This window comes from Ictidomys tridecemlineatus, chromosome 5 (assembly GCF_052094955.1).
Source record: "Ictidomys tridecemlineatus isolate mIctTri1 chromosome 5, mIctTri1.hap1, whole genome shotgun sequence".
NCBI lineage: Eukaryota > Metazoa > Chordata > Mammalia > Rodentia > Sciuridae > Ictidomys > Ictidomys tridecemlineatus.
Genome location: NC_135481.1, coordinates 195,171,456 through 195,196,373, shown reverse-complemented (window position 1 = coordinate 195,196,373; position 24,918 = coordinate 195,171,456). Strand labels below are relative to the sequence as shown.

At 39.6% G+C, this 24,918-nt stretch overlaps 1 protein-coding gene and 1 non-coding gene across 9 annotated transcripts in view; one reads left to right on the top strand and one right to left on the bottom strand.

Moving 5' to 3' along the window:
* Positions 1–24,918, top strand: part of Ncoa3 (nuclear receptor coactivator 3) — a 124,561-nt gene that overhangs the window by 96,065 nt on the left and 3,578 nt on the right. For 4 of the 8 annotated variants that reach the window (XR_013439859.1, XM_078051977.1, XM_078051975.1 and 1 more), the window contains 16 exons: positions 770–958; positions 1,127–1,228; positions 4,621–4,761; positions 5,061–5,208; positions 6,227–6,618; positions 6,758–7,626; positions 8,762–8,897; positions 10,314–10,511; positions 10,854–11,108; positions 11,205–11,331; positions 12,912–13,083; positions 19,164–19,457; positions 21,211–21,321; positions 22,613–22,862; positions 23,686–23,857; positions 24,403–24,544. Coding sequence is in view for 7 of the 8 variants with exons in the window: in XM_078051977.1 (XP_077908103.1) it covers positions 770–958; positions 1,127–1,228; positions 4,621–4,761; positions 5,061–5,208; positions 6,227–6,618; positions 6,758–7,626; positions 8,762–8,897; positions 10,314–10,511; positions 10,854–11,108; positions 11,205–11,331; positions 12,912–13,083; positions 19,164–19,457; positions 21,211–21,321; positions 22,613–22,862; positions 23,686–23,857; positions 24,403–24,544 (3,698 nt within the window). In the remaining variant the exon portion in view is untranslated. The remainder of the gene's footprint in view (positions 1–769; positions 959–1,126; positions 1,229–4,620; positions 4,762–5,060; positions 5,209–6,226; positions 6,619–6,757; positions 7,627–8,761; positions 8,898–10,313; positions 10,512–10,853; positions 11,109–11,204; positions 11,332–12,911; positions 13,084–19,163; positions 19,458–21,210; positions 21,322–22,612; positions 22,863–23,685; positions 23,858–24,402; positions 24,545–24,918) is intronic. The other 4 variants (XM_078051981.1, XM_078051978.1, XM_078051979.1 and 1 more) reach the window with 4 other exon arrangements.
* Positions 3,329–3,435, bottom strand: LOC120886955 (U6 spliceosomal RNA). Its single transcript, XR_005730140.1, has one exon. It is a non-coding gene; the product is annotated as a U6 spliceosomal RNA (small nuclear RNA).

The window sequence follows — 24,918 nt, the reverse complement described above, 5'->3', positions numbered from 1 at the left end:
GTCAAAATATTCAGTGAGGGGCTGGGGGTGTGGCTCAGCAGTAGAGCACTCGCCTAGCACGTGCAAGGCCCTGGGTTCAATCCTTCGTACCACATACAAAAAAATAAATAAATGAAATAAAGGTATTGTGTCTGATTACAACTAAAAAAAACATTAAAAAATATACAGTGATATTTCTGTTGAAGTTGAAATTATTCAAATGTTTTTTATATTACCATTCTAAATGTTAGCATAGGCATTACCATGGAAAGTATATGTAATGAGAAAACATAGTTGAATTTTTTGTGGGGAGGCAGAGTCTTGCTATGTTGCTCTGGTTGGCCTTAACCTGGTGGGCTCAAGTGAATCCTCCAGAGTAGCTGGGATTATAGGTCTGCACCATCATGCCTGGTTTATCACTTGAATCCCTTTTTTCTTTCTTTTGTGTTTTTCTCTTGTTTTCCTCCTTTCTCCCCTTCTTCCATTTCATTCCCCCTTCCTTCTTCTTTCTTTCCTTTTTAAAAAAATATTTTTAGTTATTTTTTATTTAGTGATTTTATTTTTTTAATTTATTCTTTTATGTGGTGTTGAGGGTTGAACTCTGTACTTCACACTTGCTAGGCAAGCGCTCTACCACTGAGCTGCACCCTATCCCCTTTCCTTTCCATTTTGAATCCAGGGTCTTGTGCATCTAGGTAAGCACTCTGCTACCCGTAGCATGAATTCTTGATGATACTCTTGGATTGAGTTTTTAGATTTTTAAAAAGTTATTTCCACTTATTTTCCAAAGTTAATGGAGTTTCCTGGACAAGTGAAACCCAGAGACAAAAAAGCCATACATTTAATTGCCGTATGTTGATGAAAACAACACACGATATTCTGGAAGACATGAATACCAGTCCTGAAATGCGCCAGAGATATGAAACAATGCAGTGCTTTGCCTTGTCTCAGCCACGAGCTATGATGGAGGAGGGGGAAGGTAAGAGTAATCAGATTTATGATATTTATGAAACACAGCAGCAAACTTGGAGCATATGGCTTCCATTGCTATAAATAACTTCATACTGTAGTTCATGTCATTGTTCACCTGCAATAGATATGTCCTAAGATAAATAGAATCCTTATTTGATCAAATTTTTGATTGTAGATTTGCAGTCCTGTATGATCTGTGTGGCTCGTCGCATTACTACAGGAGAAAGAGCATTTCAGTCAAATCCTGAGAGCTTTATTACTAGACATGATCTTTCAGGTAAAACTCTGTGTGAGTGTGTGTGTGTGTTTTGTATGTTTTCATTTTGGAAATTGTTAAAAAGTTAACTTAGTGTACATTATCATTTTAATGCTTATATCCTCTGTGATGAATTGAAAAAATTTTTTTAGTTGTAGATAGACAAAATATTTTTATTTACTTATTTTATATGGTGCTGAGGATTGAACCCAGTGCCTCACACATATGAGGCAGGTGCTCTACCACTGAGCCACAACCGCAGCCCCGTGATGGATGTTTTAAGTATATTATATCCTGTGTTTCTTACATAGACCTAAGTGAATTAATTTCACTAAAACTCTTGGCATTTGTGTTGAATCTATTTGTCACTTAAAATCCCCCAAGCAAAAAAATTAAAAAGCAAAAGTAGGGGCATCTGGCTTTTTCTCCAAGCCCTATTTTGTATTTTATTTAGAGAGCCGGTCTCACTGAGTTGCTTAGTGCTTCCATGTTGCTGAGGCTGGCTTTGAATGCGCAATCCTCCTGAGCCACTGAGATTACTGGTGTGCATCACTGTGCCCAGCTCCAAATAGCATTTTATTCCATAAGTTAGTGTTTCTTTAGCTTCAAAATTATGTATTAAAAGAAAGAAGTTTTCAAAAGTACAGGTAATTTAATGAGAGTTATTATATAATTATTGGCATCAAAATGAGCTGCAATCTTTTTTTGTGTGTGTATGGGGGTACTGAGGATTGAACTTAGGGACACTTCATCACTGAGCTAAATCCTTAGACCATTTTATTTTTTATTTTAAGGCAGAATCTTGCTAATTTGTTTAGGGCTTCACTAAGTTGCTGAGGCTATCCTTGAGTTTGAAATCCTTCTGCCTTGGCCTCTAGAGTTGCTGAGATTATAGGTTTGATCCACTGTGCCTGGTTGAGTTGCAGTCTTGGTCTGCCATTTTTTGAATGTGGGAATTGAGACTTAAAGACATTACTGTTGAGAAGGTACATTGGGGAACAACTTAAACTGGTAAAAATATTACTTGTGTTCATCTTCAGGGTTGCTCTTGTGACCATTTAACCTCTAAGTATGATGTGAAGTGTTTGTCATACCTGCATCATCTCAGAGATTGGAAATGGAAGTCTGGTGATATAGGTGATATGTTTGGGTTATTGTCCAAGATCATGGCTAATAAGAGAATTTGCACTGTGTCTGCTTGACTTAAAAGTCTATAGTTTTGGCTTTGTGTAACACTGATTTTATATACCGATTGTGAACCCTCAATAAATGATTTAATCAAGTGGAGTAGTTTAAACAAAGCATAGCTCTGGCTATTATAGGTGTGTGTGTATCATATATCTATGTACACACATGTAATGCACATATCATATTTTATAAATTTAGTTATTTTTACAGTCACTTGATCTCCTTATGTCATGCCCAGTTGTCTTGAGGATGCTTGGTATTGATTATCACAAGTGAAAGAAGTAGCAAAAATGAAATTTGTGTTTTGAATTGTCAATTTGTTTACATCAATGGATATTAATTTATATTGGAAAAATTTCTCTGTATTTACTTGCCTTCTAATAAATATGGTAACAGGCATTTTTGTGTTATTTTAGAGTGGGCCTTTCTCTACACTTCTTAGGATTTGGCTGATTTAATTTTCTCTCTAAATAACTTAGTAGCATCTTTAAAAATTATCTAGTGCTTTCTTTTATTATAAAAGCAAAATACGTTTATTATAAAAATTAGAAATCACCAAACAATAAAATCAAGTCTTTTTGTCTGGATAATATTATTTAGAACTGAGAGTCATCTTTGCAAATTATAATTGGTGCCTTCCAGTTACTCTGTGTTTTACAGCAGGTTTGTTGGCGCTCAACAATTTTTTTTTTTTACCTACAGAGATATTTTCTCCTCTGTCCCTGATGTGTTTCATTCAATAAAACTCTTTCTGATCTTCTATTTTATGTTTGATGTGTGTCTCAGGGCTAAGCTCAGAGGAAGTGTTTGAGGACAGATCTTTCCTATTTTGTGTACACAAGGCACAGTTATTTACTGTTTCCTGTAATGTACTTGATTTTTCTTCAGAGTCGTGTCTCCTCCATCCCTTTGCACTAATAAGATTTTTTTTTTTTAAATATGGAATGCTTCACAAATTTGAATGTAATCCTCACACAGGGGCCATCCTAATCTTCTCTGTGTCATTTCAACTTTAATATGGGTGCTGCCAGAGCAAGCACAAGGTTCTTTAGTCACCATTAAAACTCTGAATTTTAAGAATAGGGAGTGTAGTTCAGTGGTAGAGCCTAGCATGCTAAAGGCCTTGGGTTTGATTCCCAGATTCTTGGACTACTGGTTTTATCTTTGTTAGCTCATTTTGCATTAGTACCTTTCTCCCCTCTAGTAGCTTTCCCAGAACTACCTTTCGCTATGAATTTCTGTGAGTTTTCTCAGTTTAAACTTGGTTTTCTTCAGCATGTTTTCTATTACACATACAGAGAGAATGAATCAACGGAACAGTTTGGAATCAACTTATTAACTACTTCTTACAAGTATTTGTATCTCTTTAGTCATGATTTCCACATTTTTAGGATTTGTAGTCATACGGTGGTGAATGTAAGAGGTCTCTTTGTTCTGATTATTGCATTTTTTAGTAAAACCTGCACAGAATAGATAGGCAGGTATAGGTAGTCTTGACATCAACAGGAGGTTCAATCATAATCTCCCAATTTTTGACCATGGAACACATTTTTTTCTTGACCAAGATCCATGTCATGGAAGTTGATCACCCATTTTTTGCTCTGGACATCCTGGGTAATTAGTTTGAATTGTTTAAATGCAACTTCATTGTTCTGCAGATTTATTAAGTTTTATTCTCCCTGAGAGCTTCCATACCCTCTCCAGACACCTACATCTTCCCCTTAGCTTGATGTATTTGCCAAACTGGAAGCTCCACAAATCTTTTTGTTTTTAGAACACACCCCACCTCCCTTGGGGAATCAGTGGAAGTGGTTGAAATTTCCAGTCCTGTAATCACTTTGTCCTGTTAGTGACCAGCCCCAATCCAAGGCTATCTAGGAGTACTATACTAAATCACCTTATTAGAATAGATGCAGATGATCAGAGAAACTCCTTATGAATCATTAAAATGTTCATAAAGACTTTTAGTAAGAAATTCAAGAATTTTAGGAGTTTTGCATCAGGAACAGGATCAAGACAAATACATTATCATACCCCACAGCAGAATGTGTAGATCGATGTGAGAGTATCCTGTAGGACCGTGCTCTTAAGGAGAAAAGATGCATAACAGAAACTTGGACCAGAGAAAGTAAAGATCTTGTATTTCATTCTTTAGAGCTAATCGATGGCTAGGCAGTGGTAAATACTTGTGGGTGGGATTTAAAACTTTATTTTTTGTACAATAGGGAAGGTGGTCAATATAGACACAAATTCACTGAGATCCTCCATGAGGCCTGGTTTTGAAGATATAATCCGAAGGTGTATCCAGCGATTTTTCAGTCTTAATGATGGCCAGTCATGGTCCCAGAAACGTCACTATCAAGAAGGTAAAGACATTTGGGGCTGATTCTTGGTCTCATCATTATGTTGGGTATATGTAAAGCACTACACATGTACCATGGCGGTCATCTTGTGGGTGTGGGGGAGAGAAGTGATCCTTGAACATACTTAGATTTTGTTGATAATTTTACTAGAGTTGTTACATACATAGAGGTTAACCTGGAAAAAACCTCTTTCACTGGTTTAAAACCCTTTGCATTGAGATATACAATTCCTTCCTCTCTTCTCCTTATGTGTACTTGTTTTGCCAACTGTAGTTAGTAGTAATAGTATATTTTTCCTACAGCTTATATTCATGGCCACGCGGAAACCCCAGTGTATCGATTCTCGTTGGCTGATGGAACTATAGTGACTGCACAAACAAAAAGCAAGCTCTTTCGGAATCCTGTGACAAATGACCGTCATGGCTTTGTCTCAACCCACTTTCTTCAGAGGTAATGATGAATTACCGAGTATTTGCATGTTAAATGCAACCATGTTTTCAGGATGCTTTATTATTACTGTAAGAAGAATGGAAATTTAATGAGAGAAAAACCAGGCAGGCTATTGAATTTGGTGAGGTGAGTTAGATTCGTAGATTCTATTTCCTTTAGAGTTATATTTTATGTAAAAATGAGTATTTAAAACATTTGTTATTTTTATTCTTTTTAGGTATACTGTGACACATTAAATTACATATGTGTAGTATCCCATTCTAAAAATGAGTATTGTTTACTAATTAAATACTTCCTAGTCAGAAGTAGAGTGGGAGGGCTGGTGCATAAAAGCACATAAAACCCAATTACCTCTGATTACCTTTCTTTTTTTTTTTCTCTCTTTTTTTGGGTACCAGGGGCACTTGAGCACTGAGCCACATCCCCAGCCCTATTTTGTAGTTTGTTTAGAAACAGGGGCTCACTGAGTTGCTTAGCATTGTGCAATTGCTGAGGCTGGGTTTGAACTTGCAATTCTCCTGTCACAGTCTCCTGAGCCGCTGGGATTATAGTCGTGTGCCACCGTGCTCTGCTGATTACCTTTCATTTCTAAGATAATATATTACATTGCTTTTAAGAAATGAATTTCAAATTAGAAGGTACACTTTAACAACATCTACTGATGTTGTTAACCTTCCTGTGTTGTTCATTTAGTATTATCTTGAGCAGTTTGCAAGTATTTCCAGGTAAACTCTGGATATGTAGCAATTCTAGTAAAGCCTCTGAGGTTGCAATTAACATAGCTGTTGCTTCCTCACAGTGGTATGGTGCTATGATTTATTTAGACTCTTTGGCTTATTAAAAAATATATTACTAGGTTAATTTGTGACCAGTGTCTAAATTGGATTTGTCACCAGCTATAGAGTGGTGCCTAAAAGAAGTTATGTTCCTGGACACTTTACTTTCCCTAAATCTTACTCAGGGCTTCAATGCATGCCTGTACTTTTTAGTAAAAGTTTGATATTCTGTTTCTTTGCAGAGAACAGAATGGGTATAGACCAAACCCAAATCCTGTGGGACAAGGCATTAGACCTCCTGTAGCTGGATGCAGCAGTTCAGTAGGAGGCATGAATATGTCACCAAACCAAGGATTACAGATGCTGAGCAGCAGGGCCTACGGCTTGACAGATCCCAACGCCACAGGGCAGATAAGTGGAACGAGGTATGGGGCTTCCGGTAACATAGCCTCATTGACCCCTGGGCCAGGCGTGCAGTCACCATCTTCCTACCAGAATAATAACTATGGGCTCAGTATGGGTAGCCCCCCACATGGCAGTCCAGGTCTTGGCTCCAACCAGCAGAGCATCATGATTTCTCCTCGAAATCGTGGGAGCCCGAAGATGGCGTCACACCAGTTTTCTCCTGTTGCAGGTATCCATCTCAGCATTTTCTTTTTTCTCTCTATACCACTTCAATTCTTATACAGCGAATTAGTTTTATAATAGAAACCTTGACGTAGCCTTTTGTTTTAGTCTGATAGCACCTCTTGTTTTTTCTCCAACAAATCCAGGTGTGCACTCTCCCATGGGGTCTTCTGGCAGCACTGGGAGCCACAACTTTTCTAGCAGCTCTCTCAGTGCCCTGCAAGCCATCAGTGAGGGTGTGGGCACCTCCCTTTTATCTACTCTGTCTTCACCAGGCCCCAAGTTGGATAACTCGCCCAATATGAATATAACGCAACCAAGTAAAGTGACCAGTCAAGATTCCAAGAGTCCCCTGGGTTTGTACTGTGATCAAAATCCGGTAGAGAGCTCAATGTGTCAGTCAAATAGCAGAGATCACCTCAATGACAAAGAAAGTAAGGAGAGCAGTGGTGAAGGGTCAGAGAATCAACGGGGTCCTTTGGAAAGCAAAGGTCATAAAAAGTTACTGCAGTTACTGACCTGCTCTTCTGATGACCGAGGTCATTCTTCCTTGACCAACTCCCCTTTGGATTCAAGTTGTAAAGACTCTTCTGTTAGTGTCACCAGCCCCTCTGGAGTCTCCTCCTCAACATCAGGAGGAGTGTCCTCCACATCCAATATGCATGGGTCACTGTTGCAAGAGAAACACCGTATTTTGCACAAGTTGCTGCAGAATGGGAATTCACCAGCTGAGGTAGCCAAGATTACTGCAGAAGCCACTGGGAAAGATACCAGCAGTACTACTACTTGTGGTGAAGGAAATGTCAAGCAGGAGCAGCTAAGTCCTAAGAAGAAGGAGAACAATGCACTTCTTAGATACCTGCTGGACAGGGATGATCCTAGTGATGCGCTCTCTAAAGAACCTCAGCCCCAGGTAGAAGGAATGGACAATAAAATGAGTCAGTGCAGCAGCTCCACCATTCCTAGCTCAGGTCAAGAAAAAGACTCGAAAATTAAGACAGAAACAAGTGAAGAGGTAATTTTATTTTTTCCCTATATTCCAGCTCAGTCATCTGTCTTATCATCTCTGTTAGAAATATAATGTATTGTATACAAATCCTTATTTTCTAATTTAAGATTTATTTAAGGAAAGTTAATAGTGAGCTTTCATTTCTTTATAATTCTTTGGACATCAGTAAAATATTATGATGCAACAGAGAAATATATGTTTCTTCTGAAATGTGACTGATTCTTTTTAAAATATTTATTTAATATTTAATATTTAGCTGTAGTTGGACACAGTGCCTTTATTTTAGTCATATATTTTTATGTGGTTCTGAGGATTGAACCCAGGGTCTTGCACGTTTGAGGGAAGCACTTTATTGCTGAGCCACAACCCCACAATCATGACTGATTTTTTAATGGACAATTTGAAAATTTGTCCATTAAAATTTTTTTTTTTTTTTCATTGAGGTGTTGAGATGAGCAGATTGGGCCCCCAATGGTATGGTAGATGTAATCAGAAAAAAACAAAGAGTTTTGATTTTTATCAGAGTTTTGAAGTTTCATGTACATGATCATATTCTGGGTCAACATTTTCCAGCCTCACTGGAGGAACCTTGCTCTAGGAGGTGTAATATGAACCTGAGCAAAGGCAAGACTTGCCAAAGTCTTCTGGTTAGAGTATGGATTTTACTTTGTTTAACATTGTTCACCAGATTTATTGACCAAAGCCTTTTTAAAGATCATGCCCAAAATTATCTTGTTGAACATAAGCATGTGTTTATGTGTTTACTGTTAATCATATTTGTTTATAGAAGGTATGTGTAGAGCAGACCTCTGTCAGCCAAGGGGATCAGTTCTCTCCTAGTGACTGCTGGAAAATATCTTCCAGTGTGAAAATTAAATGCGTAGCCTAAGGGGAAAAACAATGCTCTATTGAACATCCCAAATCAGTAATTTTTCTCAGTGGTTCAAATTGTTCATAATTTTAAGGAAGAAGATTAGGGGTGGGAGAGTCATAAGAAAACAACCTTTAAACTGGGCCTAATAATTTCAGGTAATTATTGTATTTCATTTGCTCCTATCTCATGTGTTTTCTTCTGATGAATATATTTGTAGCTGTACATCTTGTGTTGCATACAGGTTAATTCTTAAATTTTTATTTTCAGGGATCTGGAGACTTAGATAATCTAGATGCTATTCTGGGTGATCTGACTAGTTCTGACTTTTATAATAATCCCATATCCACAAATGGCAGTCATCTAGGGACCAAGCAACCAATGTTCCAAGGAACAAATTCTCTGGGTAAGGAAGAACTATGTATGGATATATGTATGGATGCATATGTATGGATGCTCACACCAAGACCAGGATGTAAATAACATTTATAACTTCAGAACACATGCTCTACGTATCAGTTTCTTATGCAGATTCATAATATATGAGTTCTAAAAAGCTTTTTGCATGTTTTTCTTTTTGAGAAAATTTGTAATTATTATGCCAATAATCATGGTACTTATAAGAAAATGTTCATCTTTGATATTCATTTGAGTAGCTGGTACCATGGCATATGTTTTCCTTAAGCCTCAGAGAATTGGATTGAAAAACAACCCAAATTGTAGATTAAAACCTGTCCTTTGGTATTTAAGAAATCTTGTCATTTAACCAGGAGAGTTTTCTTTTTTGACGTTTTCGGATTCTTACCTATGTGCTTTCTTATTGCTGTATGTTTTACTCATTCATCAATTTATTTATTTACTTATTGTGATTTTTCTTTTTTCTTTTTATTGGTTCTAATTAGTTATACATGACAATAGAATGCATTTTGATATATACATAAATGGAACACAACTTCTCATTCTTTTGGCTGTACATGGTGCTCCGAGTCACTCCAGTAGTGTAATAATATCTGTCTCATTCTACTGTCCTTCTCACTCCCATAGCCCCACCCTTCCCCCCATTCCCCTGTACAGAAACCAACAGTTTCTTCACCCCCCCCACCCCCATGGATCAGTATCTGCTTATCAGAGAAAATATTTGGCTTTTTTTTTTTTTTAGGATTGTCTTATTTCACTTAGCATGATATCCTCTAGTTTCATCCATTTACCTGCATATGTCATAATTTCATTGTTCTTTAAGGTTGAGTAATATTCCATTGTGTATGTGTACCACATTTTCTTTATTCATTCCTCTGTTGAAGGGCATCTACAGTAGTTCCATAGTTTAGCTGTTGTGAATTGAGCTGCTATAAACATTGATGTGGTTGCGCCACTGTAGTATGCTGATTTTAAGTCTTTTATTGTAGTATGTTGATTTTAAGTCCTTTAGGGGTATAAACCAAAGAGTAGGGTAGCTGGGTCAAATGGTTGTTCCCAGGGCCTCATGCCTGCTGAGCATGCATTCTATCTCTCAGCTAACCTCAGACTCGCAAATTCTTCAATATAGAGTAAAGCAGAATATGAATGACCATATCAGGCTATATATAAAGAGTGCCCAGCTCTTGGGCCAACATTGAAGTTGTGGTTTCTACTTTATTTGGAATACAGGCTTTTTTTTTTTTTTTTTTTAAATATAGTGTTTATCTTCTAAAGGAAGATAGTGTTTGCTTTTGTGAGAAAGACATTTGTGTTTGTGGGGATGGGTATGTTTATATGTTATACTTGATTATTTATGTATTAAATTAGCAAGGGATATTTACGTGTTGTGCTTATGTGTTCCCAGTAGGTTTGAGAAGCCCACAGTCTGTGCAGTCTGCTCGTCCTCCGTATAACCGTGCAGCATCTCTAGATAGCCCTGTTTCTGTTGGCTCAAGTCCTCCAATAAAGAATATCAGTGCTTTCCCCATGCTAGCAAAGCAGCCTGTGCTGGGTGGGAATCCAAGGATGATGGATAGTCAGGAAAATTATGGCTCAAATATGGGTAGGTTATTCATAATTAGTATTTAGGACTAAAAATTTCTTTTGGGAAAAGCAAATTTAAAATACTTAAAGTCATGTAGATAATTGGGATTGATTAACAAGTTTTATAATATTAACGTGTTACTTTCATGAGTATCCTTTGTATATTTTATGTCTTGTTTATTTAAACTCTTGAAGAATCTTTTGGTCTGACATTTTTCTAGCATGTAATGTCTTCATAGTTACCTTGTCCTGTTCTTATGATGTCAAAGCCAGTGTTGTATCTAAATAGCTATAGCAGTATGATATAAGGAGGATTGTGTTATGCTGTGGAAAAATCCTAATAATTTTCTACCTGTTTCAGGTGGACCAAACAGAAATGTGACACTGAACCAGACTCCTTCTCCAGAGTGGGGCTTACCAAACTCAAAGGCCAGTAGAGTGGAACCTATGAGTTCTAACTCCATGGGAAGACCAGGAGATTACAGTGCTTCTTTACCCAGACCTGCAATGGGGGGCTCTGTGCCCACTTTGCCTCTTCGGTCTAATAGTATACCAGGTGCAAGGCCAATGTTGCAGCAGCAGCAGCAGCAACAGCAACAGCATATGCTTCAAATAAGTAAGTGTCTCCTTCATTTAAAAATAAAAAAGGTGTTTTAGCGTGATTTTACTACTGGCTTATTGGAAAATTTGTACTTTCGTTTTGTTCCCCCAGGGCCTGGTGAGATTCCCATGGGAATGGGGGTCAATCCCTATGGCCAAGCAACACCAGCTAATCAACCAGGTTCCTGGCCAGATGGCATGCTGTCCATGGAACAAGGGCCCCATGTGCCTCAAAATAGGTGAGCCTTTGTTTTGTAACTCTGAAGAAGATCCACATTGGATTATCTAGAAAAGAGTCAACATTGGAACAATTCTGAGAGAGAAGGTGAAAAATTCTCTTAAGTAAGGTGGTTGGTTGCCATCCATTTGAAGTAGCAAGCAGAGGCCTTCGAGGGAAGGGGAGGAGCCAGAAGTGCCCTGTCCTGCTGTCAGGACTTCTCAGCAGTCAGACTTCTGAGAGCCTCTCTATGAGATGATTGTCTTTCATAATGATAATCTCATGAGGAGGAGGATAAATTAGCCACAGTTTGACAAGATAAATATGTTTTTACATAGTGTTCAGAGAGTAAGCCTCAAGTTTTTCTGAAAATTGATTTTTAAGCAATGGCTAATGATTTTTCTAAAACATTTCAGGGATAATGGTAAAGTGAACTACTGTGCTCTTCTATAGTTTTGTAAAAGAAAGATGTGGCTTACTTAATGCCTGACTTCATGCCCTCCACGTGCTGGATAATAGTCACACACCTCACTGTGGGGGTGTGGGCTTGTGTCATACTTCTGACCAAGCCTTGTGGGCAAGTATAACGAAGTTATCTTAGCAGTTCTCTACACCATAGTTATATAGATCAATATTTTGATCTTTTCCTTTGTTGTTTATTGATTTCCTCAGTTTTCTTTTCGTTTTTTTTGTTTTGATTCCCCTAATTTTCAAGTATCATTACTGATGACTACCACCTCCACTCTTGTCTTGAAAACTGCTCCCTCTCCATTCTCTCCAACCCCTCTCACCCCATTTCTCCTATCTCCCAAATACCTAGGGTTTTGCAGTTTCACTTGGGTGGTGGGATTGTGGGTATAAGATACATGTGGTGGGGGCTAGGGATATAGCTCAGTTGCCTTGTACGCACAAGGCCCTGGGTTCAGTCCCCAGTACCACACACGTGAGCGCATGCGCGCGCACACACACACACACACACACACACATACACAAAAGATATATGTGGTGGGCCTTAAATATAAATTGAGGCCATTTGCTGTTCTCTATTGCTTGGTTTATTTGTACTTGTAGTATATGGGAGTTATTATATGTTAAAAATATATTGAAATATTATGCATGGTTAGTATAATTATTTTTATTTTATTTTTTGTGGTGCTGGGGATTGAACCCAGGGCCTTGTACATGCGAGGCAAGCACTCTACCTACTGAGTTATATCCCCAGCCCTACTGTTGTTGTTGTTGTTCTTAGTATTATTATTATTATTATTATTGGTACTGGGGATTGAACTCAGAGACTCTCGACCACTGAGCCACATCACCAGCCCTATTTTGTATTTTATTTGGAGACAGGGTCTCACTGAGTTGCTTAGTGCCTTGCTTTTTGCTGAGGCTGCCTCAGCCTTCCAAGCCTCTGGGATTACAGGTGTGCGCCACCATACCTGGCCCCACTGTCATTATTTTTAAAAATAGAAATAACACCTTTAATATGGTTTGTGTTCTGGGGATCAAACCCAGGACTGAAAACATACTGAACAAGTGCTCTACTACTGTGCTACACCTCCCGCCCAACAACATTAAAATTGATTGCAAGTCTTTTTCTAGACCTCTTCTCAGGAATTCCCTGGATGATCTCCTTGGGCCACCTTCTAACCCAGAAGGCCAGAGTGATGAGAGAGCATTGTTGGACCAGCTACACACACTCCTGAGTAATACAGATGCCACAGGCCTGGAGGAAATTGACAGAGCTTTGGGCATCCCTGAACTTGTAAATCAGGTAAGTTGCATTAATATGGAAATAGGAGAGTGCGTGTGGTGCACACGCATGAAGCCAAGCACAGGAATGCTTGTGTCTTTCTTACTACTTTTGTTACATTACTATATGTGTGGATAGCAGCATTAAATTTAGAATATGTACTTTATGATTGTATTGTTATTTCTAACAACCTACTTTTTAAAAAAGATTTATATTTTAGACAACTATAGAAACGATCCAATAAAACTACTATGTAGGGCTGGGGTTGTGGCTCAGTGGCAGAGCACTTGCCTAGTATGTGTGAGGCACTGGGTTTGATTCTTAGCACCACATATAAATAAAATAAAGGTCCATCAACAAAAGAAAAACCCTACTATATGGTTTTTTAGATGCTACTTGTAGTCAGTCTCTTGCTCTCTCTCTGTCATTAGTGATTGAACCTAGGGGCAGTTAACCACTGAGTCACATCTCCAGCACTTTTTATTTTGTGACAGGGTTTTGCTAAGTTGCTTAAGGCCTTGCCAAATTGCTGAGGCTGACAGGGAACTTGTGATCATTCTGCCTTGGCCTCCCGACTTGCCAGGATTACAGGCGTGTGCCTTCAAGCCCAGCCAAGAGGTCTCATTTTTACACCCACTTTTCTTCTCAACTTAGTTAACCAGTGAGTATGCTGAGAAGCAAGCTGTCTTTATGTTGGTTGTACAGAATACATTTGCATTGGTAAACCATGAGTCTTCCAACATCATCCTCTCCTATTCCTTTTTACATACCTGACTGTATGAAAATACGCCATTCACAAATCTGTTTTTGAAACAAGCAAATTTTGTAGTGACTATTTTTATTTTAAAAGGTATCTGTGCATTTAAGAATAAGCAGGAGACCTCAGGGCTTTCTCATTCTTTTGTCAGGGAGACAGATTTGTATATAAGGAATTGAACAATAATGTTGGAAACATTGTCAGAAACTTTTATTTTTTTAATTTTTTAAAATTTTTGTACTGATGATTTAACCTAGAGGTGCTTTATCACTGAACTAGATTCCCAGCCCTATCTATCTATCTATCTATCTATCTATCTATCTATCTATCTATCTATCTATCTATCTTTTTAAAAAAAATTTTTAATATTTATTTTTTTTTAGTTCTTTGTTTGTATGTGGTGCTGAGGATCGAACCCGGGCCGCATGCGTGCCAGGAGAGCTCGCTACCGCTTGAGCCACATCCCCAGCCCCTCTATCTATCTATCTATCTTTATGTGGTGTTGAGGCTGGAACCAAGTACTCTCTAGGCGACCGCTCTACCACTGAGCCCCAGCCCTGGTCCCACCCTATTTATTTTTTTATATATATATATATATATATATATATAAATTATTGTGGTGCAGGGGATTGAACCCAGAGCCTTGTGCATGCAAGGAAAGCACTCTACCAACTGAGCTATATCCCCAGCCCACCTTTTTATATTTTGAGACAAGGTTTTACTAAGTTACTGAGGCTGGCCTTGAGCTCAAGATCCTCCTCAGCTTTTTGAGTAACTGGGATTACAGGTATGGTCACCATGCCTGGCTTACAGAACTTTTAAAAAGGTTAATGGAAAACACTGAGCAGTTGTGACAATATGCTTCCGGGATATCAATGACATCTGATTCTGGCACTGAAGAGCACGTCAAACTTCGACTAGGGGTATGTGAGTGATACCCGAAGATCAAGAAGCTTGAGCCAGGCATGGTGATGCATACCTGTAATTGCAGTGGCTTGGGAGGCCGAGGCAGAAGGATTGTGAGTGCAAAGATAGCCTCAGCAACTTGGTGAGGCCCTAAGCAACTCAGTGAGACCCTGTCTCTAAATAAAATATGAAAAAAGGGTTGTGGATGTATGGCTCAGTGGTTAAGTGCCCCTGGGTTCAATTACCAGCACCCCCGCCCTGCAAAAAGCTGGAACTGTCATTTAAAATGGTAATTTAAATTGGAAATTGCTTTCTTTGTCCTGATGTTGAAATTAGTGATTGGTAAGTAAAATTTTGATAATTGCAAAAAGTATGTTGAAAAAAGCTAATAGTGGCACAGGGAGAATCATTAGTAACTTGCTGGCTTATAGTGCTTTCAGATTTTAAAAAGGTATACATGAAAATATTCATGAGTGTACGTTTTTTTTAAATGAGAGACTTCAAAATGCTTTTGTAATCAGTTTTGCTTTATGAAAAGCATCATTGTCAGTCATATTTTTAACATATACATCTTTAATTTTAATGGCCAAATTTAAAAATTTTGAACACTATTTAATCAGTCTTCTATCAGTGAAATATTAAATTGTTCTTAGTATTCTATATCATAAATAATTCTATGAATTACCCAGTTCTCATTCACTGATTCTACTTCCTTAGTTACAGTCTAAGAAAGGATTAGTGGGTAAGAGACTACATATTTTAAAGGTTTTACTCCTTATTTTCAGGTTGCTTTATAGCAGACAATACTAGCTCCTTTCCTCTAACAGTGTGATAGGAGTTCTTCATCAGTACTCTGCTGGTGTGGTTCTGATAAGTAAAGGAACACAGAATGAGCAAGTGACTAAACAAATACTGAGCATGTTTACTATGATTTTTTAAATTATATTTTATAGTGTAGGCAATCAAACCCCAGGCCTCCTACATGCTAGGCAAGTGCTCTACCACTGAGCTATACCCCTAAACTATGATTATTTTCTTAAATCTTTGCCAGTCTGATAAGATAAAAAAGGATTGTTTTAAATTGTAATTCATTGTTTTGCAAGATGAAATATCTTTTGTGTTTATTGGCCATTGTGTATATGTTTTCATAGTTTTTGGCTAGGTTTTTAACTTGTTGGTTTACAAGAGTTCTTTATACAATACTCATTACCTGACTCACAATGGGGCAGCTCTCAATTTTTTTTGACTTTTGATGGTGCAAAGGCAGTGTGCGTTCATTAGAAACTGAATTCTGATCTTTTTCCAAACTAAGGATATGTGGTGTGATACTCAGAATGGTGGGCAGCAAATGTTACAGTTTGCTTTAGTTCCCTCTTTGGTGAGGGCTGATTTTAATTTTGTTATTTAGTTTGTTTTCAAATTCAGAGTAGCTCTTTTTGGGCAGTGACATTTAAATTGACACCTGATGGATAAGAAGGAACCAGTTGTGCAAAGTGCTATAGGAAGAGGATCCAGAAGAGGAACAGCAAGTTCAGAAGTCCTTTGGCAGTCAAGAACTTGGGGTTTCAGAAAGGGACTGAAAGTAGGATCAGAGAGGAAGTGATGATGATGGAGAGGCAGGAGGTGCCAGGTTCCATAAAGCCAGGAAGGGGTCTGGGAACGCTCTGCTGCATAGCAAAGCCAGGAAAGCCTTTTAAGCAGGGTGGTGATGAGACCTGCTTTCCTTGTTTATTTTCCTAAAAATAAAAATTAATTAAAAGAATCTACATTCTCGTAACTTAAAAATATAATTATATGTATATAAGTATATGTACACAGTTTACTTGCCCTCTTCTGAAGTTGTACAAACTTACTTCTTTATTTTGTCATATTTCTTAGTAACATATTTTTGCAGCTATTTCTTTATTAACTTCAATCTGTATCTTTTGAATTCCTGATGTCACAGTGATTACGTACTCATAGCCCCTTAACTGAGAATCTTGGGGTCAAATATGCTTTGGAATTCAGGAATGTGTGGATTTTAGAAAGAGTATATATACCCGGTATTGCATGCTCTGACTTCTGGTGGAGTTTTGAGTAATAGTGTTCTTTTGGGCAGTTGTTTGTGACCAAACAGGCTAATCCATCTGTGGAAAAATAGAGAATTAATTAGTTAACTAAATGTGAAGATAGATGTATTGTTGCAATGTAAGTTTAGTTCAGGTTTCACTGTGTATGTTTTTTGTTTGTTGTTTGTTGTGTTGGGGATCCCCCCACCCACCACCTTTACACTTTCTTCTTAATTGGAAATCTTTTATTGTCCATTGCATTTGGTAGCTGGACTAGGAGGCCAGTGGATGATCTTATAGTATATAAAATTTATTACAAAGTACAAATAGGAAAATAGAACTAAATTCCTGTTTTCAGCCTCTGCTTCCCCCTGCCCTTTGTTGTGCTTGTGTCCCTGAACCCAGCCCTGGGTGGGTGGGGGGCTGCTTGGCGGGTAGAAGAAAGAACCACTTGAGGAGTGTAGGGATAGGCATGGAGGAGCTGATCCCCTCATCTATACCAGGCTCCTAAGCAGCTGCCTGTTTGAACTGTCTCATCCTCTCTAATGCCTGGTGGAGTCTCCATTTGTTCCTGGGCTTCTTATGCTCACTGTTTTTCCTCTTTAGGCACGTTAGGTCTAAGTTTCTCTGCTCTGTTCACACTCTGTCTTCCCAAAACCTGTTGAAATATTTGGTTATGTTGTTTCCTTATTTTGTGGCTAAATGTGACCTCTCAAATTCTTCAGTGCCATTTTAGTAGAGTTAGCAGGACAGAGGTGTTGATTTCAAGTGTGATTTACTTAATTAAGAGACATCTGGTGTCTTTCCAGAGAAGGGAGCCGGTCTGATGGGATAGAGTAGAAGCACCGATGTCGGGTACTGCAACGCTTCTAAAAAGTATTGGAAAAGGTCTGCACAAAGGAATGTAGAGGAAGGGCTGGGGCTGGGGCTCAGGGGCAGAGTGCTTGCCTAGCATGTGTGAGGCGCTGGGTTCAATTCTCAGCACCACATATACATAAATAAAATAAAGGTCCATTGTCAACTAAAAAGTATTAAAAAAAACAGGGGGTGGGGCAATGTAGAGGAGGAAGGACATACAACATGCTGTCAAGGAAAAGTGGACAGGATTTGGTAGACTGTGTGGAGAGGAGGACTGAGGAATCCAGGTTGGTGGTTTGGAGTTCCAGGGTGGTGCATGGTCACACGATGCATTGTGATGGAGGGAAGGTTCAAAGAAAGCATGTTGCTTTAGGGAAAGGGCTAGCTGTGGGCAGCATGACTTCTATTTTCTTCATGTTAGATTTGAGATGCCTGAGGCATCTGTGTAAAGATGTTAAGTATGTATTTGCATAACTATTTGGAGGTGTTGGGTAAGTATTATTAAATGTTTGGAGGTGTTGGGCTGGAGACAAAAATTTGATGGTTTTCTTCAGTGGCTGAGAGCACCTAGGTAAGAAGTGTATGAAGAGCAGAGGAGACAGGGACAGGACCCTGGAGGAGTGCTAGGAGTTCACCAAAGGAAGGCCAGGGAGTGGAGGAGAACAAGGGCCGTATTGCAGGGTATAGTGGGCCTGGCTGTGCTTAAGCTGAAGCTTGTCAAGGCTGTTGGCTGCAGGTTAGGCCTTCTGTGTCCTTGAAAAGATGAAGGTGTGTGTGGTGCCTGACGGGCTTCTCTGCCCCTGCACGGCACGCTGACCCTTCAGAATGGTTTTTACTTTTCCTATCACATGCTGGATATCATTTTTTTCATGTCCTTAGGATATTGAGAAGTGTTGACTGGCACTTAACAAATATTTAATAAATACTTGAACAGATGGGCCTCTGCCAACCCCAGTAGTGATGGTTAGGTTTTTTTTTTTTTTTTTTTAAAGAGAGAGTGAGAGAGGAGGGAGAGAGAATTTTTAATATTTATTTTTTAGTTCTCGGCAGACACAACATCTTTGTTGGTATGTGGTGCTGAGGATCGAACCCGGGCCGCATGCATGCCAGGCGAGCACGCTACCGCTTGAGCCACATCCCCAGCCCCTGATGGTTAGGTTTTAAGGGCATAAGTGTTTTTTGATTTTCATCTGCCATTACCAAAATTACCACATTACCTTCAAAAATATTTCTGAACAAATTACATGGGGAGTCATTGATGAGTGATTTTTTTTTTTTAAAGTATTTAATACATTGTGGCTCTTTGACTAAAAATGTTTGAGTGTGGATTGGTGTGAAATTGTTAGGTCCTAGGATACAGTCCCTGCAAGAGGGGGTATAGTTTGTATTCTCATAGAACTTTAGACAATAAGAGCAAACTTGACTTTGCTTTTAGAATTCTGAAACATGTTGGCTTTATTTTTCACCTTCTTGAGAGCATTTGATTTTTGTGGCTTTCCCAGGTGTAATTCATTGTTATATGTCTGTTTAAGGGACAAGCTTTGGAGCCCAAACAAGATGCCTTCCAAGGCCAAGAAGCAGCAGTACTGATGGATCAGAAGGCAGCTTTGTATGGGCAGACATATCCAGCACAGGGGCCTCCAGTGCAAGGAGGCTTTAATCTTCAGGGACAATCGCCGTCTTTTAACTCTATGATGACTCAGATGAACCAGCAAGGCAGTTTCCCTCTCCAAGGAATGCACCCCAGGGCCAACATCATGAGACCCCGGACAAACACTCCCAAGCAACTTAGAATGCAGCTTCAGCAGAGGCTGCAGGGCCAGCAGGTAATCAGTCTATGCTTGGCTTCAGCCCCAAGTGGCTTTCCTTTGGCCTCACCTTGTTTAATTTGTTTTCAGGCTTTGTCCTCAGAATTCTTACCCTGGCTTTCTGACCTTCACCAACTAGGGAAATGACCTTGGTTTCACTTTTTTTTTTTTTTTTTTTGGTAAGATTATATTTGTGCAGATGGCTCCTTGTTAAGGAGTGATTCTGTTAGAATTGAATGCATTTCCATTGTATAGGTTAAAGAGTAAAAATGTCAGAAATGATTGCTGTTGGGGCGGTGCTTCTTAATGTCTTTATAGCCTAATAGATCCTTTTTAAAAAATTAAGACCTATAATACTAAAAACCAAAAACCTTCTTAATTTCATCATTTTTAAAATAGAACCCGTGCTTCTAGATGTCTATAAAACTGGAACTCTCTTCGAGAATTCCAAGAGAAAACTTTGGTTTTCCCATTGTTTCCTCAGTCACCAACTAATGGGAGTTCTGTTGTGTCCCCTCATCCCAGTACTGGGAACTGAACCCAGGAACACTCCACCATCAAGCTTCATCTCTCCTCTCCTCCTGATTTTTGTTAATTTTGAGACAGAGTCTTCCTAAGTTGCTGTAGATCTTGCTAGGTTACCCAGGCTGGAAATGACCTTCTTGCAATCCTTCTGCCTCAGCCTCCTGAGTTGCTTGGATTATTGGTGTGTGTAACCGCACCTGGTTCTCTAATCATTTAAAAATATAATTATTTCTATAAAGCTTGTGTCTTAAAGTGCTGAGTTATTAAATGTGGCAGAACTAAAACATATAAATAGGTAATATTTCTAAGTTCAGGAGTACATGGTATCATTTTGCCCCCTCCCCCTTTGGGAACCAGGTATTGAACTCCAGGGCACTTAACCACTGAACCAAACCAAACCCAGCTCCCCTACCTCCCTTTAATAGCTTTATTTTATTCATTTTATTTTTATGTGGTGCTGAGGATTGAACCCAAGGCCTCACATACTCTACCACTAAGCCACAACCCCAGTCCCTTCCCAGAACCTTTTAAACACTAATTATCATTTATTTTGAGACAGGGTTTCCCTAAGTTTCTTAGAGCCTCACTAAGTTGCTGAGGCTGATCATTTTGCTTTTTATGATTTCTTTCCACTACAAGGTTCTTAGACTGGGTGTGGTGGCTCACGCCTGTAATCCCAGCAGCTCTTGAGGCTGGATAGGAGGATCGTGAATTCAAAGCAAGCCTCAGCAGTGGCAAAGCGCTAAGCAACTCAGTGAGACCCTGTCTCTAAGTAAAATACAAAAAAACAGCTGGGGATGTGGCTCAGTGGTTGAGTGCCCTCAAGTTCAATCCCTGGTAACCCTACCCCACCACCAAAAAAAGAAGGTGCTTAGGATAAGATACTGGAGGAGGAATTTATTCAGTATTACTCTGACCAAGTTAAAGCTCTTTCCTCAGGTGCCTCAGTAATCCCTGGGAAAACCTGACTATAAATCCTGAGTACCTGTTCGAGGTGCTCTTTAAACTGCACATTTGTGCTTCTCTCTCTCAGTGCCGGGTGGTAAAGATTCACAGGCCAGGCAAGAACTTTTTAGCATTAATTTTTTTGCAGTGTGAAAGTAGTATGAGCTCAGTTCAGATGTGACTTAACCAGAACAGTGGGTTTGCAGTTATCCCTGTGACCTCACTGGGTGGTGCTGAGGGTTTGAAACCCTGGGGCTCATCACCCTTTCCTTGTGCATGCTAACCACCAGTCTCTTCTCAGTTCTTGAATCAGAGCCGGCAGGTGCTTGAAATGAAAATGGAAAACTCCGCTGCTGCTGCTGCTGCCGCCGCCACTGCTGCTGCAGCAATCAGGCCCATGATGCAGCCCCAGGTGAGCTCCCTGGGAGGACGAGCCACTTTCCAACACTGGCTAGCTTATGCTGGCTCTCAGTGTTCCTTAAGCAAGGAGAGTAATTTTGGTTTTCTTGCAGAAGAATCCATTCCACAGTTCCATTTCAGTTTTTCCTTTTTTCATTTTTAACTCTTCTGACTTGCTGGTGATGGGAGAAATGAGGAGAGTGGGTTACCTTAAAAACCATTGATGAATTGTTTTGTTTTTTAAAGCAAATTTCCCTTGTGATCAATTGCTGTTTTTTTGAGAGAAACTATCAGTTAGCTAGTAGTAACCCATGAATGTTTCTGTTCTTGGATTATGAAACCACATACTCACTGGGTAAGAAGATACCCTGTTTCCCTTGCTGAGGAGAAAATTCCTCTGTACCTCCAGCAGGAGTAGAGGCAGCATCAAGGTGTTCTCTTAATGTGAGGTAGATGTATGACAGTCCTTTACTGTGGTTGCAAGTACTACTCATATATTTTTTAAAAATTGAAATGCCTAATTTTTAACATCTTTTGCCTACTTGGAAGTACAGATACTTATATTTTCTTGATAATCAGTGTCCTGTATAAGTTGAGCTAGGTTGCCTTCGAAATAAATGATAAAAGTTGGCCTTTTGGAGATGATTTTTCTCAGTTGGTAGAGCTTAAATCAATACCTTAGTTATGATTGTCTAGCACCTTAACTTACTCCTTGTCCTCTACCTCTTCTTTTAGGAGGTTAAAGAAAACAACGAGACCTTCTAAGACCCCTGCTTATTGGAGTATAAACCTGCCCCCTTTTAAAATATTTATTTTTTAGTTGTAGTTGGACACAATATCTTTATTTATTTAGTTTTATGCTGAGGATCACTCCAGGGCCTTGCACGTACTAGGCGAGTGCTCTACTGCTGAGCCACAACCCCGGTCCCTAAACTTGTCCCTTTTTTTCCCCCCCTTTAGGGGCTTCCCTTCTTGTTTCATTTTTACCACTGCCCTAACACATACTCAGTTCTGCTCTCTGTCTGTCTGTCTGTCTTTTTTTCTGTTTTGCCCAGGCTGACCTCAAATTCCTTAGCTTAAGTGAGCCCTCTTGACTTGGCCTCCTGGGCGCTGGGACTGTAGGCATGACTACTGTACCCAGCTAAGAAAGCCTTAAACAAACAAACAAAAAACTGTGTATTCTCTCTTCCCTTTAATTATGAAGAAAGGTCTCAGGTATTTCTCTTTGGTACCTACTGTATTGTGTCTATGGAACATCCATGTCCTGCTGCACATGGGTAATTGCATTTGTTCTTGGCTTTCAGCAGGGTTTTCTGAATGCCCAGATGGTTGCCCAACGCAGCAGAGAGCTGCTAACTCACCACTTCCGACAGCAGAGGGTGGCGATGATGATGCAGCAGCAGCAGCAGCAGCAGCAGCAGCAGCAGCAGCAGCAGACCCAGGCCTTCAGCCCACCCCCAAATGTGACTGCTTCCCCCAGCATGGATGGGGTTTTGGCAGGACCTGCCATGCCACAAGCTCCACCACAGCAATTTCCATATCCACCAAATTATGGTAATTTTGACAAAGAAAGTGTGCCTTCCCCAGAATAACATGACCAAGCACCTAAAGTTCCCTAGAGCCGTTGCTCAGGAAAAACAAATGCTGTTACTTCCCAAGAAAAGTGAAATTAATTAAAAATAACAGAGAATAAGAATGTTGGCCACAGTGTCCAGTTTACTGAGGCAAATGTATTCTCTCGTAGTGTTTCCCAGGTCTTGCTTTTTTCACCTCCCTCTCTCTTCATTTGGGAGAAAGACTACAAAATCCTTCCCCCATCCATTCTCACATGTCTCCGTATAATAGAATCCCGTCATCTCTGAAAGTTTGTCCCAGTCAGTGAGAGGAATGTGCTGTGTGGACTTTTAAGTTCCTTTCCTCAGTGACTTGCCTTTACTATTAATTGAAATAATGTAGATGAACTGCTTTAGTTCAGCCTTTGCAAGGTTCCAGGAACATGGTAGGGGAACAGGTATCTTGGAGGGGTTTACATTTCAGGATGCACCCCTACCCTCTGGGGACAGTGGCTTCCCTGACCTCTAAAGGGGGACAGAGTGATGTGAGTAGAGTTTTTGGAGTTCCTTTTATTTAGAGAGGATACTGAAGCAACACCTTTCAAGTGATCTAGATGGTCTGCCTTTCTGCAGAGAGCCCATGATTCTGTGGTCATCTTGTTGCAAAAGCAAGAATACTTGGAAGGCAGCCTCTTGTAGGACTCGATATTCTGTACTTATCACCTCCTCCCATACCTTTTCTAAAAATGAACATAAAATTACTATAGAAAATGGGATTCCAAGGAGGTAGCATTTGAACATTGTAATTTTCTTTTTCTTTTAAGGAATGGGACAACAACCAGATCCAGCTTTTGGTCGAGTGTCCAGTCCTCCTAATGCAATGATATCATCAAGAATGGGCCCCTCTCAGAATCCCATGATGCAGCATCCTCAGACAGCATTGTATCAGTCCTCAGAAATGAAGGGCTGGCCATCAGGAAATGTGGCCAGGAACAGGTAAACAATAGTGACTTTAAAGTCACTTATATTCTACTTCCAGAAATCCAGGAAATAGCTGGGTGTGGTGACGCCTGCCTGTAATCCCAGCTGCTTGGGAGGCTGAGACAGGAGGATCATGAGTTCAAAGCCAGCCTTAGCACCAGGGAGCCACTAAGCAAGTCAGTGAGACCCTGTCTCCAAATAAAATACAAAATAGGGCTGGGGGTGTGGCTTAGTGGTCAAGTGCCTCTGAGTTCCATCCCCGGTAACAAAAAAAAAAGAAAGAATCCAGGAAATAAACCTCTATTTTTGTCACCCTTGTTTGGATGGAGAGAGCAAAAGGCCTACATTCATATTAAAAAATAGGTTGTCTGTTTTGAGAATCCTTTATAACAGGTAGATATCTATTAAGGTATTGAGGACAGACAACTGTGAAAAATGGAAGGCCAGCTGTTAGCCGTTCTCTTTGTGCTTAAGTATAGAGATACATGACAAAATCATGATATAATGTGTGTGCCCTGTGTTCTAAAATGACTCTGGATAATGTCATCCTTTCTTTCCAGCTCATTTCCCCAGCAGCAGTTTGCGCACCAGGGGAATCCTGCAGCATACAGCATGGTGCACATGAATGGCGGTAGTGGTCACCTGGGACAGATGAACATGAATTCCATGCCCATGTCTGGCATGCCCATGGGTCCTGATCAGGTATGAGGATCTCTTTCTTACTTTTTTCAGTTTTTCTTGTTCTTTGTAGAGAACCAAAGCCTCAACTATAATCTAAAGGTTCTAGGTAGATTTCAGTTTAGACATATAACTTAAAATATTGAAACTGAAGCCAGGTAAGTGGCCCATGCCTGTAATCTCAGTGACTCAGAAGGTCGAGGCAGGAGGATTGGAAAGTTTGGGGCCAGCCTTGGCAACTTAGCAAGGCCTGTCTCAAAATAAAAAATAAAAAGGGCTGGAGGTGTAGTTCAGTGCTCAGTGGTAGAGCATCCCAGGGTTCAATCCACGAAAACAAAACAAATTAAAAAATGTTTGAATGCCTTGCCAAAATTTTGGCCCTTTAGGTCCAAAGGAGT